General features: G+C 41.9%; 1 protein-coding gene across 1 annotated transcript in view; it reads right to left on the bottom strand.

Annotated features, from left to right (window-relative positions):
* Window positions 1-17,823, bottom strand: part of LOC103769263 (X-linked interleukin-1 receptor accessory protein-like 2) — a gene marked incomplete at both ends in the record, with an annotated part of 153,801 nt that overhangs the window by 69,479 nt on the left and 66,499 nt on the right. Inside the window, one exon of the mRNA XM_008936447.1 lies at window positions 8,206-8,280. Within this exon, the coding sequence (XP_008934695.1) occupies window positions 8,206-8,280 (75 nt within the window). The remainder of the gene's footprint in view (window positions 1-8,205; window positions 8,281-17,823) is intronic.

The following is a 17,823-nucleotide window of genomic DNA, read 5'->3' as shown; positions in this document are numbered from 1 at the left end:
TTTGCTCTGAGGTTGGTTTGTTAAAATAAAACCATGTGGTAGAACAGAGCGTGCCTCTGCTGCTGTGCCACAGATTACTCCTTTCTGTATTTTTACTTTCCAGCTGATTAGTGGTAATGAGAAGTCATGTAACGTGTCTTCAGTAGGTAATAAAGGTAACTCTTCATTTCAAGAGAAATCTTGCTTTTACTCCCTTTCATTTAGTCTTCATTGGACTGAAACGTCTAACATGAGTGCAGTAAATCAACCCAGTTTCAACGGTCAAAGTTCAATTACCCAACACAAGCTATTTGTTTCTGCAGGATAGAGACAAACGCAAGGGTATCGAGGATGAAGGTAAGAACAACATTTATCAAACATGGATTAAATGACGCAAAGATTTGGCGAGTAGAATTCCATCTCATTTCTTTTGAAGGACTATGACAGCTTTGATTTTCACAGCCTCTAAGATCATGACATTACGATATTGAAATTTTAAGAAATAAAAGTTATACCATCACTCTTCATTTTTTGCACTGTTGCCTCTGGAACAGATTACAAAGTACAATTTTCTATTATTTTTCCAGTGAAGAAGGAACACTCACGGGCACGGTTAGTCTAGGTTTTAATCCCCACTGCCCACTGCAGAGCAGCACTGTGATGCACGGCCCTGACCTTTCACAGCCCGTGATGTTTTGACTGCTCGCCCACTTGGCTCCATCTCTCCATTTTAGTGAGGCCATAAACAAGAGAAGGGGGATGGCATGCCCAGCAAATCACAGAATGCTGAAAAGGTCAAAATAGTAGTGCTGAATGTTTCTACTCTGTAATTTACAGAATATATGAAGCATTCATATCCTAATAACTCATTCCTACGACAAACATTGTAGAGAGAACGTAAAATGGCAGGACATGAATTCCTTCCAGTGACAGTGTTTCTAACAAACACGGAAAACAGTGCAACCTTTGCCCTGTGGTTCTCTTCTCTGGAACATTAATATTGTCTGACTTTCAACGCACAATAGCATATGTCTGTGGATTCTGCAGCCAAATGTGTTTGCACAACCCAAAAGACAAGGTCTTAGAAGAAAAAAATCCCAAATCCTAGTCAAAGCCTTCCCTATCTGCACTCCTCACCCCTCTCAGAACACTTCCCCAATACCAGGTGATTTTATTGTCACAACATTGCTGGAAACTAGAGAAGTAGTATCCTCATTTTAATAGCAGACGGAGTCCCAGTCAAGGTCAGGAGAACTATGGCAGAAGAAAAACCCCACAGCTCTTATCAACAGCCCAAATCCCCTGCTCTCCACGAAGACCATCTTTTCTAGTTTCTGTACTGTAGACTGAACATGTTTGCAGAAACAAACTTGTGCCCATTTCTCAAATACAAATTAAATGCTGTAAATCTACAAAACAAACAAGAGACCCTCCAGCCAAGTTCAGCATAGCTGCATGTCTTTGGTGGTTGAACCAATGGCTGTACTTACTAATGACAGCTTAGTCCTAGTGAAATGCTGAAGATGCATGCCCTGGACACACCCACACAACAGTCACCACTCCTAGAGAAAGTTTTACTGGTGCAAGATGATTTGAGGCACTCCTCGACCCTCAAAAGTTTGCTAACACACCTGGACAGATGTTGTTGAACAACTGTAAGCCAGGCCACACTGTAGGGTTTCTTCTTCATACTTTCTTGTAATAAAAAGAGCAAGAGATTTATGTAAAATATTGTTGTTTCCAACCTAACTACAATGGTATCTATCTGACATCAATTAATTTTTTCAATAAAGACAGTGTCATTTTGTCGTCAGAGTGTATATAAGATTGAACTGATGTCCACTGAAATCAACATAAGCCATAAATACTTGATAAAAGTGTAAAACAAAAATATAGAAATTGCCAAATCTTTCTTTCTGCTGTTTCTGTGCCAATCTCATGGACCCCAATGGATGTAAGAGCCATAGATCAGTAGCCAGAAACGTGCCTTAGCCTTCCAACTCCAGTAAAAGAAAGAAGTGTGGCAATGAACTATTCTCTGCTTCACAGATGTAAGTCTGGATTAACTACACAAAGAGCAAAGCAGCTGTGGCTTTACAGCAGCCAAACAACAGATCCCAGCCTTGAGTCTCTGAAGTACAGCATTTCACCATTATCCCTGAGAGAAGCAGGGATATTAACAACACACCAAATTAGCATCAAAGCATTAGCAGTAATACACTTAAGGTATTTAGGGAACTACTTCTAAACCTAAATGTCAGACAATTTGTCTCTAATATTCCCTGCAGATTAGTACAAACTGATTGTAATAGATGCAAATCCTGCCTCCTTTCATCGAGGCACAGGCGGCTGCAATAGCTGTGGAGCCACAGCCCCTGGGCTGCAGAGGAAGGAAGGTCCTAACAAAAATACCCCCGGGTTCTCTTCATTTCCTAGGGAAAATTGCTCCTCCATGTATTTCTGTGCAGGAACATGAAGCTTTTGGTATTTCAGTCTGCACTGCTGGCAGGAAATGATTTTCCAGCACCGGAGTCATTTACACAGGGAGTCTGTAATCTCTTGAAGGGAGGGGGAACATTGTATGAGGTTGAGTCTCCTGTGGGAAGAAAGGGAATCTCCCAGCTTATCTGTGGGAGAAACAGGGTGCAGCCCTGGATGTCTGGAAAGGGGTGTGGAGGAGACGACAGTGAGAGTACCAGCTTGCTCCTCCAGACAGCAACAGTGCATGAGGAAGATAGCTGTGAGATGAAGGTGCAGTGTGGGGAGAACTGGGGATGGAGGGGACCAAAGTTTTTCTGGTGTTGGGGTGGAGAGGACACTGACCACTTGCTTTCTTTGCCTTCTGTCCCACCTCCTCTCTGCTCTGCAATTCAGTGCACACAGACCTAGATCCCTGGTACGGGGGTAGGGGTTGTTCCACTTGGACAGAATAAGGCAGTAAGATATGATTGGGGTCAAGACTGTCACCCATCCTACCCCCAAGCCTTGCACAAGGAAAGAGCAACCAAGTCTCTGTGGACAACTTTTGGTCTCCTCTCTGTAGGGCACTCAGTGTTTAGCACTTGGAAGGGGCACCATAAGCCACTACTCCACTTAAAGTACTATTACTTTTAATAATATTTATACACTACTCTGACAGGAAGAAAAGGATTGTATCTTGAAAAGTTAGATTAAAAAAAAAATAGTATTGTTGACTGTTATTGTATTTCCCAACCAGAAGAAATGGAGTGTACATACAGGCAACATCATCTCCTATCAAGGCTCTGGTTTCACATGCTTATGACTTTGTACTGATTAATCTGTTAGGTTAAATTAAAGCTAAGATATTATCTTAATTAGAGCTTTTTTAGTTTGGAAGACAGGAAGAGGGAGGGATCTATATTGAAAACATTAGGCATTCTCCCAGAATGGGTGAAGAGAATGGGATAGAAAGACATTGCCTTCCTTCCATCTCCCTTCTTTTCACCGTAAGAGAAGGGATGGCTAATTTGATGGCCAATAGTCTCTATACAAAACATTCCCAGGAAAATCCTCCGGAGTCTCATCAGGCTATAAGCTTTCAGAAGAATCAGTCTAAAAGTGATCTGTGGCCACTTGGGCACCAGCTGCTGAAGCCCAGCACACTTCTGCACCCATATCTCACTCCCACTGGGCTCTGAGAACTCCTTGTAAATGTGTATTTGGGCTGCCACCACATTTCATACAGAGTGACAAGAGCTCCAAATCCCAACAGGAAAAGCAAGGAGTGAAGAAAAAAACAACACACACACACACCCCAAAAAACTGCAACCCTGTCTCCTCCTTGCCCTCTAAGCATTATTTTTATCCTCCTCAGACATGCCTTCTTGGTCTCAGCTTCATCTTTCTCCCAGTTCTACTCAGGGATCATTTGGATCTGGTCACCTCCGATTCCTCAAGTTTTGCCTCTCCTGTGCTGCCCCAGGTGAGCAGAGGGAGCAGGAGCAGCACAGGACAAAGGGCTCCTGCCCTCAGAGAGGTGCAAAGCTCTGCATTTGGCTCAGCTCACAGAAACCCGGATCTTGCTCTGAGTTACTTTACAGTTCAAAATTTCTCTATTTTATTTTTTGTCTGGGATCACCATCTTATTCAACTAAGATGTTTATCAAATACCTATATCTTTAAATATGCAGAAAGCATAATTTAATCAGCACATCAGTAATGACAGACACTGCTGGATTGTTTTGAATACACTAGGTTGGTATGAAATGGATGCCTCCATAGATCTTGCAGATTTTTGGGGTTGTTTTTTTTTTTTTTTTTTCTTTCCCTTAAATTAATACTGTGGACAATGAATGTAATACCTTAAATATGTCAGCAAATGCATGGATTTTCACTTCCCAAATTACTCCTTCCAGCCAGTGCTTCAAATAGAAAGGACTTCTTTTTTTAAACTATTTTTATTCTATTCCCATACCTGTCAGCAGATGTAAAACACATGCAAGGGAATATACAAAGTTACAGTAGTACTACTGATCTGCTTAATAACTAGTCCCAAGGAATTGCACTGTTAAATCTTCTAGAAATGAAATCTTCCTCAACAGCTCAGTTATTATGAAAAATGAGAATCCTCATAAACTATGCATCTTCTTTCCTCAGCATCTTTAGAAGCAGAGAAACTACCATGACTGAAGTCAGTTAAACCCCTTGACATTTTCCCTATTCAGTAAATGAATGAACATAGATGCTTCTCATTTTGTTTTCTAAGACTCTTGCTGCATTTCTTAAGTGCAAGCTAGATGACTCTGGGAGCTGCTTATACATAGACTAGCTAGAATAGCTCCTACAAGATCCTTGTCCAGCCAAGAACCGGGAGTACCTCCCTTCTGCAAAGGCTCATGCCCTGCTACCCCACCACTACACCACCTGAGAGCTGAAGGAACCCCTGAAAAGGGGTCTCTGAACAACTGCTTTGAATCACAGCAGCACAAGCTTCAATAAATTCACATTCAGAGCTTTACATGGGAGACAGTCACATTTTACAATCAGTTTGTGGAGTAGAGGTATGGCACAAAACTCTTCAAATGCACTCTTAAGGCCTTCTGCTAAAACCACACCACCTCCTGGGCAGAAGACTTGTATGTATTTTGGCTCACACTATCAAACTTGATTTTAATGTCCTGAAGACAACTCAGGGTATCTTTTTTTTCAGGAAGAACTTTATATTATCAGATTAATTTATTTGCAAAAACATATATAGTATGAACAAACGTTGTTTGTTAAAACCAAGATATAATTAGATTACATGTGCTGCATACTCTGCAATCAAGAACTGCTACTACATTGACCCCAAAGCAAAGAGCTAAACAACATATAAAAGTTTTTTTTAAAGTTTTGTTTTTATGAAAAGGAATCAGCAAATGAACAATAATAAAAAATCTGTCATTTTCTAGGTCAGCCCAGAGATGAAGTGATTATCTGATCTCGTAAGGCATCCAAGACAGTGAAATTGTTTTGGGCTGTTTCTCCAGTCCTCTGGGAAGCTCTTTTGTCCTCCTGTCAACAGTCCTCTCTGTGGTTCTGTTTCTCCAGCACAAGCAAATACAGGAAACAAGAAAGAAGCAAATTCTAGTTTCTGCTTCTCTCTAACCTTGACAGGGTTGGTTTTGATCTCTGTCACATTCCAAAGGAAAATGGAAAAAGTAAAAAGTACATTCATGGTCCTTAAGAAACTCTTTCATCCACTGTCAATAAGAATTGTGCACATCTATTTTCATTTGAATCTTCTCACAAAAGCTGAAAGCCAAAAGGTGAATAGTGAAGTCTGCAATCAGGCTGAACAAGCTGCTAAACAGTTAGGCCACTGCCTAGCAAGATTTCCCATTGCATTGTGCTAATCATTAAGTATAAAGACAGTAAATAATTATTAATCTCTTCTGCTTACAGGGCAAAGACAGCTATTTCTTTAAAGATTAGTTTTCCTTTAGAAATCTAAAATAATCTGTGCAGAACAAGTGATGGATTAAACTCCATTTCTTTTGTAGTTTAGTGGCATGTTCCTACTTGCACAAGCACTGAAAAAGCAAGCACGTGGGGTGATTTGACTCCATGGGCTAAAGGCTTTGCAAAACACAGAAACTTCACTTTGATATCTAATAAAATACCAGAGAATGTCACTTGTTCAAGCTCCTAGAAGCTTAACAAGATTTCAGAAAAATTTTCCAGCAGATGATCTTACATACAACTTTGTCCTCTGTTACTTTGCTGCAAAGCTGTAGTACACAGTGAGGGTCTGCAGCATCTCACAGAGGTCAGCACAGCCTCCCAGCCCAAAGCTGCAGATGGCCTCCACAAGATGAAGGTGGCCCCTGAGAATATTCTAGCTCTATTTGCCACTTAAAATCAAGAGGGAAACCCACGAACTTCATTGTATTTTAAAGAGATAAGTTCAGGTTCTTTCATAAACATTAATCTTTCACACATAATATGAATATGGTTTAGTGGCAATAACCAAACCCATTAACATATCAGAAAAAAGCACCATATGTAAATTCCCTGATCTTAGGGGACAACTCAGGGATTATATTCCAGCATATAAAGATGCAAGATTTATATTTCCCTCTAGAGATATTCCAAAATCCTATTACTGAGCCATATCTCCAAGGAGAGGAGGGGGTTTGTTTTCATTTTTTAATCAAACCTTGTTTTAATCACTCAAACAAAATGTTTTCACACCGTAATTCAGTGCAAAACCAGAATCCTGATGGAACAGGGGAACTTGGAAGAGAAAATTAAGACGGAATAAAAATGCAGGAAACAAAGGTGTGTACTTTATTACACAGATGTATGCAGAGACAGTTTGCTCCCAGAGGAAATAATCAGAAAGTTGACTTTTAAGAAGCTGGACCAGGAGACTGAATTCAGTCTTTTGGGCTGATCCAAACTTCGATGGCTGTGCTTTGCTGTTAATTCTGGTGGACTTCTGACTGTGGCTTCAGACCCATTTTGTGTTTTCCCTTTTCAGGGCAAATTTCTGCTCAGCTGCAGACATGAGTCCTGTGGAGGGGAACCTGAATATGCACATATGCTCCTTTCTGCAGAATTCAGCTGGCACTGGCTGCTTCCCAGATCCCCTGCTGTCCTCCCTGTGCAAGCCCTTACGGACTCCTGAGTCAAGTCAGGTATATGAAAGAAAGGTCACAAAGCATTCATATTCTCACCATGATTCACAAAGCATTCATATTCTCACCATGATTCAACAACCATATTCAAAAATTTAAGCCCAAATTTTAAATACTTCATAGTATTTTAAGTGCTACACTGAAATTGTTAGATACTTGGTTTAAAACAAGGATATGCCTTTGTGCTCAGCTCAAGTAAGAGCCTGTAGGGTTTCACAAAACCAGCTTAACTACAATGTTATCAGCCCACTTAAGTAGTTTCATTCTAACTCTGCTTGCCTTTAAGCACTATTCCACCACTGAATCCTTGCCAGCTTTGGTATAAAAGGAGGAAGAAGGGCAAGCTCAAGAAGAGAGAAACTGCCATAGTTTCAGCAGAGAGTGAATAATCCACATCTGCAACACATCTCTTGTGCTCAACAGCAACTCCAATTCTGCCTCTCAAAATCTGAAAATAGTTTTCAAGTCACTGAAAAAAAGAGCTCTGGAACTTCAAAGCTGAGCCATCCTTTCAGCACCAAGATGCCCTCCAGTTCCCTGAAGTTATCAGAACTCTCTAGCATTAGAGTTTCTTGACATGAGAGAAAATACAGGCTGCCAGCTGATATTCAGACATGTGCATTCACAGAAGAATGTATAACTGAGTGAGAAAAGCATACAAGCATTTTAGTCAAAAGCCTTTTCTGGTAAGCATTCAGAACAACCTGAAAATGCACTGGTTTACATTATATTTTAAAGGAATCAGCACTTCTTTTATGAGAATATTTGTCTTGGATAGGGTGAACATCAACTGATCAATACAGCACCAATCTAGACATATATTACTCTATCAATCATATCTTAAAAAGAGCAGCAGTGCTTTACATGTAATATCCAATGTAACCAATTAGTACTGCCACCCCCTGATGTTACACAAGTTCATTCCCTTAAATTGCCCAGGCAGTAAATTCTACAGTTATACATGAGAAGCTGCAAATCGATTTGCATGTAATAATAGTACCACTAAACCTTTCTTACCACTTTCAATTTTCCCCATCTGCTACCAAAGTGGAAGTTTAGGATCTATTATTCCCAGAAGGGGACTTACCCAGCTGGACATCTATAACAGTTGGCTGGTTCTCCATGGGGAACAATGGCTTAGGAGGTTTGTCTGTGAGTAAAGCTAGAAAAGAAAATGAGAAAATGTAATGGAAAAATTGAGACCAATGACTGCAAGAGAAAAGCTCTCTCATGTAAGCAATCAAATGTTTGTACACTTGATGGCATGTAAACATTTACTACAGATGCTACGCGGCCAACACGTCACCGTGTTCCGAGTGGCTGTGGTGGCCCCTGAGTCAACAGAAATGAGCTATTTCAAGAGTTAAATTCTCAATACAAAACAGCAAAACTAACTCCATTTTTCACTTTTAACGCACATATTGTATCTAGATCAAGCATTTTAGATCCTCACCTTGCAAAGTTAACACAGTTAGTTAATTTGAAATGCCAACTGAATCTATTTCAGTGTAACCAGTCCCAACATTATGTCTTGATGCTTGCCCAGAACAGCATTTAGGATGCTTTAAGAAAACTCCCATATAATTCTGATGAACCCCAGCAGCTTCACATCCAGCTTACACCCCAGCTGTGTGGGGCACCTGGACTCTGTTCTCAAAGCCTGGATGGAGACCTCACCTTCTGCTCTATAGAAGTACCTCCATCTGAGGACAGGGAACACCAGCCCAGCCTGGTCCTGCCGGGTGGCTGCTCCAGCCATGAGGACACTCAGACAATACTGCTACTGAAGAGCCCAGGCACAGGCTTCATCGCCTGGCCTGAGAGCTTAGCACCTGACAGCACAAACAGGCTTCCTACATTCGGGCTAGGTTGAAATAAATGATTGAGTATTCCTGGAGATGAGAACTGATTTTAGTCAAGCACCAGCATCTTGCACCACATAAAAAAGAAACATTTCAAATTTACTTGAAGACTTTTCCAGTTAAAATTAATCACCTGAAATCATTTGATTTGTTTGTAAAATGAATTTGCATTTTTTAATAAAAGACTAAGACAAAGTTGCCCTCATCTCCTCAGAAGCCTCAGCACTTACTGATTTGATAGGAAACAAGGCTACCCAGAGGTTTGGTAGCTCAAGCTGTAAGTTGCCCATGGCTGGGGCAGCTGGTCTCCCTGAGCCAGGCTGAGGGAGCTTGAGCTCTGCAAGCTCCAAGCCTGTGCTCCCAAGACAGCCTGAGCCACTGGTGCGCTGGGAGGACCTTTCTCCTCCAGTCTGCTTTAGCACATGGCAGTGGTTCAACACACCTTCCCAAGGACTTCACAACAAGCTGGCCAAGTGCAGGGAGTGGAGGTGAAGCACCAACTGTCGAGTGACAGCTGCGTAAAATTAGAGGGACCTGAATTATTCTGCTAGCCAAAAAAGAAAAAAACAGCATCACTCTACAAAATATTTTTACAACTACAGAAAATGACAAACTACATATGAAATACCTGTTTGATTCTGCTTTACAGTTAGCTCCTTAAGAAGTGGCTGCCAGCACAACCCAATTCCCCAGCCCCATTTAAATGCAAACAAGGTTCCCTCCACTGGTGCTACAGCCATGCTTTTCTTACCACAAAGTGGGCATTCTGGTGACAAGTCAGCAGCCAACGTTTCAGATCAAAATCATGTGTGTTTGTAAGAAGAACTCTTTGTTTTACCCACAAGGACAACACAGGAATCTTCAAAGTGATTTAAACTGTGTGTTATCAAGACTGAAACCATAAGCAGGGCTCAGGATGAAAGATAAATGGGAAATTCTGTTAATGAGAATTCAGCGGTTCAAAAACGTTCATCCAATGCAAAGTCACAATATTGACCCTGAAGGAACATGAAGGCTACCTGGACAATCACATTATTTGGGGATTAGCCTGCGAGCAGAAAATTTCTGGCAGTATCAAATAATTAATTTGCTGTGCTCATGCACCTAAGTCATCTGAATGTCATCAGAGAATAAGACACAAGTGCAGCCAAACCCACAAGCCTAAGTATGGGCTAACTACTTGCTTTTTAAGGATTTCAGTCCTAACCAAAGCTGAAAACTTCTAAGTAGGAGATTTGGGCATCAAACCCAAGGGACACTGGAACACATTCCACTGATGATTTTTTAACCAATATGTGCTTTTAAATTGCTAAAAGCTTTTGAGATGCTCTTCCTCATAAAATCTCATTGCATCCAAGCAGAGATGGATAATTACTTCTCCAACTTCTCCACAAGTCCCACCCCAATTCAAACAGCAAGTTTCTCACTAGAAGCTCACACCTACTTCAAGCAGAGCTCATTCCCAACACTCCACAAAAAAACACCCAACTCATTCTCCAGGAAAAAAGTACATTGTCTAGGAAATCCAAGTGTGCTGATAGCTACAGTATTTGTTAAGATGGAACATGAGAGAGTACATTTTTGTTTCTGTACTGACATTTTTCTGTTCAGTGTGTTTAAGAGCTCTGCTTCTCTCATACTGTAATTCCTCCCACGAAAAACCTCTGCCAATAAATAAGTTAGCAACGAGCAAGATCAGTGGACTAAAATCCCATTAGTTGACCTAAAAGACCTCTTCATAAGTACTGCTTGCCATTTTTTCTCAACTCATCACAGAAAATTAGAGATAGTGTTGTCTGGCATTTGCTGAGGGAGAACCTCATCACTATAGTCACCACATGACAATATTGCTTTTCTGTAACTTTGGTTGTGGTTACTTTATTGGTCTTTATATTGTCTAGGTAGACTTCCTCAGAATACCTGCTGCAAGGAGAGGAATAAGTAGAACTACAAAGTTATTAAAATTTTAACAATTTTCTTAACTGCCTCTGTACAACTGAGGTCAATACCTTCTTAAAAGAATGAGCCAAAAATCTCTATGAAATGCATTTTGGCCCAGGAATTGCACAGTTCAGACTTAGAAAGGCACCTGTATATAAATGCAGCATATAGAAGTACCCCAGATGCTCAGCAGAGAGAGAAGACAATGGCTCCTGCCAGAGACATGCAGCTCCCTGCTGCAGCTTCCCCAGGGGCCTGCTGCAAAACGTGCTGGAGGGAGTGGAAAGGTCACCGTGGCTGCAAGGGGTTTGGAGGATTTAAGCCCAGTACTAACAGAATCAGGCCCTTTGTCCAGACCAAATCACAACAAGCAACGCTCATCAGCCCTTTACAAGACTCCTTCAGGAAATGTGACATGTTTAAAGCTCAGCACACACACAAGACCTTCATAGGTAAAGGCTGAAATGGAGGCAGAGATCAGCTCGAGAACACAATTTAAACAATTACTATGCACAGGTAAATTTTTAGTTTTGGTATAAATTTGACTTGGAGGGGGAAGCCCAAACCCCTGAAAACCTTGCATCCCAGTTGAGTGTGGTCCCTTGAACTTTGTGAAGAACTTTAGCAGTTCCACTTTGGGCTATATTACCACTACTTTTTTCCCCACTTAGCTTTTCTCCTTACTTTTGCAGGCTTCCATTGCTACCTTTAGGCTTTCTTGTGTTATTTTCCACCTCTGGTACTAAATTGTATTCTGTGTGCACTGTAGGACATGAAGAAAACTTGCTAGGGTAGCTGCACCCACACTGTGCCAGCGTCCTCAGGCTTCCCTTGCTTCGTGTTCTTTCCATGTCTCCTTCACACCCACAGCCCTTGCAACCCCCTCTGACCAGGGCCTCCCTCTTTCCCTTAGCTTGACTTGCAGTCTTCAGATGTGTTCTAAAAGCACTCCTCCATGTCACATTTTGCCATATTGCTCTTTCAGAGTAATAATTATAATGCACGGGCAGCCTGTCAGAGCTCTTTATGTAGGAACTGAAATGGCCCAAAGGGATTTTGAGCCTAGAAGACAATGAACTGCTGGCTCTTCAATGTCTTATGTGTTTACAGAAAACAAAAGCCATTCCTATTTCAGAGGTCAGATATCAGGTCACTTATTCACCTTATGAAATTCACTCTTGGTCCTTCTTAAACAGTAAGGCAGTACAAGATATTCTCAGCTACCAGGGATTCTAATCTTTCATGATCTTTGTCCTTGACAGAAGTCCACAAACAACCTTTATTCAAATGCTCAATTCTCTAGGAGATGTATAAAAATACTCTGAGACCTAAAGAAACATGTATCCTACTCTGATTTACAGCCTTACTAGAAGGGGAAGCAAAACAAAAAGTTAATGCTGTTACTGTATCACCAGGTCTTTAATAAAGTTAACAACTAAGTGCACTGCAAACACTCTTCCTGTTATTAAAGATAGAGCAGTACTTCTGCAAGGAAATAAGAATGTAACTCGTTAGCTATCACACCAAGAGCTGGGAGAGAGCTATCAATTTTTTTCCTCCAGACCCCTTGGAACATGCCATGCCCCTGGGCTGCTCTGGGCAGCAATACTTACATGGTGAAGCCACTGGAACAAGGATGAAACTAGATTCCTAAAGGAACAGTTCTTGTGGCCATACAGACAGACCTACTTTTGCAAGATAGTAGGTCTGAGGATGCAGCACACTAAGGGCTTTCCCGTGGTCAGGCTGGGACAGTTCTGGCTGTGTTTGGTTATGCAAGTATCAGCTGACACAGTACACTACTGAATTAACAGTGAGAGGAGGGCACACACAGAGCTTCTGTGCTTTGTCCCAGCGTAGGTAGCATCAGGCTACCTGGGGCCTCTCTTGAAGTCACAGGTGCTGGATGACAGGCTGGAAAGACTTTTTTTTTCCCCAGAGGCACCTGGCAATGCATGTGCCTCCCTTAAGAGCCTGCTGGACCTGGCTAGAGGCTGCTTAGCAGCCAGGCTGCTAGGAGACTGCTCAAAATGCTCCTGTGCTTGTGTTCACCCTGTTAGAAAGTAATACACAAACTTTAGAGCAATAATCAAGTTGCTGTGATTTCAACAACACTTATCACAGGGTTTTTCCTTAGGAGATTTAGAAGCACTGTGTTGTACAAATGAATACACCAATATGATCCTCTACAACTCTTCATCCAGGGGCATTTTCTTTTCCAGAACACATGATACTTTTATTCTCTCTTTTTTGTAGGCAGAAGAAACATGCTGCCCCATGAGAAGTGCCTCAGAAAAGCAGAGAAGAGACCTGCAGAAGGTTTGTTCTCTCTGATTAGTTACACAGTGATTTTTAGCAGACAAGAGAAAGCACAACTTGCTGCACAGGGCAACGTCTAGATACCTACAGGACCAACTGAAGAAGAAAATAGCCTTAAAGGAGCTACTCCTGCTTCTAAGTGCCAATGCAGCCTGTGAGCCTAGGGGCTCATTTTTTCCCCACAACAGCCTTTTAAAAAAATCTCTCATTCCATACTCAAATATATATCTGACACACCAATGAGTTCTCTTGATAAAACAAAAAGCAGTTGAAAACAAACAGCCTTAGGATATCATTACTTAGGGATAAGCAACAATAACCAGCTAGAAAAACTACCAGGCATCTCAGTAAGCACCAATCCCTTCCCAGTTTGTTGTCTGAGACTGCTCTATCTCCCCACCTGCCCAATGCAGCAGCCCCAAGGCACTCTCCCCACTCCAGTCAGACTTCTCTTACAGCAGCCACCATGAGAGGCAGGCAGCCCAAGCTGGTGCCACAATGAACCCAAGTCTCTTACTGCAGTTTTTGAGTGGCTCAGCTGAACCCAACTTCTGAATTTAATGTGGACAACCTTCCCCCCACCCTGTGCCATGCAAAGAGGTGCTGGAAGGCAACAGGCATCACCTGTGCTCCAAGGACCTGACCTGCTGCCAGGGTGAGGCCAGTCGGCAATCAGGGTCATGCACTGAAATCCAGCTGCCCATGATCTGAAGGGTCTTTCTTGTCACTCAGCACAGCTGGAGGGTTTGCCACACCAGGTAGCTCTTCTAAGGCACATGAAGGCAGAAGGATAAAAAAGTAATTCACATGTGGCTCAGAATTGGTCCAATGCTGGGAACGAGTTTTCTTCTTCCTCAGGGTAAGTAATGACTTTTCCTCTTTTTGTGATAAGCACCCAAAGTACATTTGCTGTTCTATGATTTTGTTATTCATGTACCTCCTGGACATTTGTTCATGTAATTTGCAAGGACGAAAGGAAAAATTACCCAAAGATGATGCAGAACATAGGGAATCTGACAAAATTGTTTCAAATCTTCTATGAGACAATTACATGAAAACCTACTTCCTTCAATCAAAGGATCTGGCATGTTCCCCCCATTAATTAGCACAGAGCCTCTAGTATCATTCAATCAAGAATCTGGCTAACCTTTTGACAGCAGAACTGATCTGTTTGAATAGCATCCTCTAGGGCAAATAACAGCATGTCAAATCTTTAATCTGAAACTAGCTCATAGTTAAGCTTTTTTTCACTCCTAGTTCAAATACACATGCTTCCAGGCATGGCTTAGATCTCCTTTGGCATCTAAAAATCTTGGCAGTGAGACTGCAACTTTCACACCATAGTCGAAGATGGAACTAACTGTGTGCAAAATGCTGAATCAATATGTTAACCAGAGGGCACATGTTGCTCAGCATTACACCTTTTAAAATATATGTACCTAACTCCCTTTGGCTCAGCTGAAATCCCAGCTTGTGCCAACAGATTTCTCAGTGGCTGACAGCAGAACGCTCCGGCCTGACCTGCTGCTGCGTTATCCTTTGTGTTGTTGCTTACACCTAAGCAAACGTGTGAGCCAATGGTGCAGATGTCAATGTAAATGGGACAGCTACAGTCTTGGCTGCCAGAGACTGAACTGTGCACTTGCAGAGTTAAAAGCTCGTCTAAAGAGCCAAGGGTTTCCACCTGGACCTGTAATAAGTATCCTCTGTGGACTGAGCCTCTGACACATCCACCAGCGGGTCCCACTATCCCATCAGAAGGAAAGCTTCTCGTTTTCTTGGCACAGCAGTGAATTACCACACAAGGTGAGAAGCAGTGGAAAACCACATAAAGCAACTCATTCATAAAAATGCAACTTTGTGAGGCTGTGTTTATATGGGGATGCTGTTCCCTGATTACCTGTATTGTTGTGCTTTCTACCAGCCAGTCAAAAGGCCCTTTTTTAGCACTGGGCTCTGGTGCTGCCTTTCCTTCAGCACAGTATCAAGCTGCCAAAACGACTGAACCTCCATCCATCGCTTCCCACAACAGAAATGAAGCCATTGCAACAAAACCTTGTCCAAGGATAAACATTTCCACCTTCAAAAATAAACACTCAACACTTAGACTCAATAAACTCAGAACTTGTGTGGAAGCCAGGAGGCATTAGCCAGTGGCAGAGTTGTTCTCTATTGATTACTATTTGAGCATGAAATATATCTTTTGGGACAATGGGGTGAAATGATACAGCAAGTGGATGGTCCCCCTCTGCCACCAGCACCACGAATATTACTTTTTGAAAACTCTACCTAGAATCAAGAGTGCCTTAATGCACTGTTTGGTCTGCCTCTGTGGGACAATTTTCTGCAAGAAGGAGTTCAGCATTTTTACATTAGCAGTAAATAATTGAAATTCATCACATGAGTTCTTTTTATGGCACAGCAAGAAGGACAAGGCAAGCACAGTTTTAAGGAAGATGCTGTGTCCGTGCCGAAATGCAGCTCGTAAGGGAAATGAAGTTTGAGGCACTCAAATGCTCTTGGATCATTACTGGTGATTTTGATTCTAACCCATTAAGTCCTCGATGACTTGGAACAGACCCATGTTTGACAGGTCATACTACTGGCACCAAGAAGACGCTGGCCATGATTGTAGCCCCCTTGACTTTGAGAGCAGTCAAAACCCTAACCAACTAGCTGTGTCTATCCTGTTCTTGCCAGCTGCTCCCACAGCTTCTGCTGCAGGCATGACCCTGCAGCCCGTGGGACCTGTTCAGTATCAGCAGCTGGCAATTCCAGGTGCAAAATCACCTCTGAACAGGAAGTCTTCCTGCCAGTCTTCTCACCTAAGATGTCTTCAGCTACTGCACACAGGATGCTATCAGAGTCTGTGGAGACAGCCAAACTACTTTGGAGAGAAAAGCAGGAGCATCAGGTAGAGGATGAACTCTGTTGAATTCATGGAAATGTTAAGAAAAGTAGAAATGAACTAGATTTTGGTTTTGTGATCTTCTGGTTTTCAGATTTGTGCAGGAACTTCTTCCCCTTTCTTACAAGTCATGTAAGGCTGTAGAAAATGAAATGGTGAGATTCTGTTGGAACGTATGAAAAGGAGTCCTTAGGAGGACTCTGGGAAGGTGGAATAGGAACAATAGCATAGATTGCACATTACTGAAGCACAGATGGCAAAATCCCACAAGGTGCCCATCACAGAGTAATTACAACAGGGCTGAACCCTTAACTGCTGCAATGTCCGTGTTAAATGCTGGTGGCAGCTGACAGTTACACACCTCCTGATGTGAAACATTCAGTGACACTGATGGCACGGTGACTACCAGTGCTGTCACTGGAGTCGTCCCAGGGTGGGTGCTGGAAAGCAGAATTCTGTGTTAGCAGAGCTCTGGCTGTCCTGGTGTTATCAGGTTTCCTTATTCCTGTGGTTGCCAGCACACCTTTCTTCCCACTGCATTTCTAGATTTCACAGACTGGGTTAGATGCTGCTTGATCATTTTGTTCCTTTTCTAAATGTGGATCATGCATCTTTCTTTTATGAAGCAAGCATGAGTTTCCTCTGAATTAGAGAAAAGATTGTAATAAACGTATACTAAATGTGAATTACATTTCCCTGCAATACAATTAATGAAAATCTCAAATGGAGTGTGCTCTATCTAATGAATGGAGTGTATTTAACACAAAGGACACATAATTTCATCTGCACTCAAAATGTTTCTCTTGGACTCTGAGCAGAAATAAGATCCTTGAAATTACTCTCTATTTCAAGGAGATCTGCAAAGAACATTTTATGACATTTTATCTTTCGGCTTTTCTAATTCTTTTTTTCTTTCTGCCTTATAAAAAAGTAAAGAAGTGGTGACGGATGAAGCCAGATCCCATCATCCATCTTGAAGGGACAGCTGGAGACTTTGCATGCAAATGAAAGCTATCATTCTTGTCAACCAGAAGCCAGAGTACCAAAAGCCTGCAGTCTGCAACCAATTAATATTCCGTGATCAATTTGACCACTCTTGCACAGTGAACTACTGCACCACCAGCAACCCCAGCAACTTGAGTTATTATGGAGAGGATTCCATGTGTTGTTTTAATAAAACTAAAAGCAATCCATTATTCTCTGAAACTAAACCCCTCATAGTAAATATAGACAGTGTATCAAAAGAGATTTCTTGTGGACAATGGATGCCAGATGAACAAAGTACTAAGCACCTGTGGTACTATACATAGGCAAAACAACAGGTGTTCTTTTTGGGGCTTGAAAAAGGTATCTCCAGGCTCCACAGGAGCCTCCAGCCAGTGTGCAACACGACCTAGTGAAGGAGGAGCCATCTCTCTTAGTTTGCTGTTTCAGACAAGTTCATGGCTTACCAGCGCCCTGAGATAGCCCTGAGTCAAAACCTTGTTACAGAACAAGCGTTCCTGTGTAGTTATTTTTTTTTTTTTCAAATTAGAGGACAGAGCTACTGAAGATCAACATTAAAAATGTATTTCACTTGAAGTCTCAAAGGCAATAGAGACCATTTAGAACTTGTACTTTGGGCATGATTAGATATTGCACAGAGTAACAGCTCAGCCTGCCTTGACGTTCAGCA

Source organism: Merops nubicus, unplaced genomic scaffold (genome assembly GCF_000691845.1).
Source record: "Merops nubicus isolate BGI_N331 unplaced genomic scaffold, ASM69184v1 scaffold2463, whole genome shotgun sequence".
Lineage (NCBI taxonomy): Eukaryota > Metazoa > Chordata > Aves > Coraciiformes > Meropidae > Merops > Merops nubicus.
This window is presented reverse-complemented; position numbering and strand designations above follow the sequence as displayed.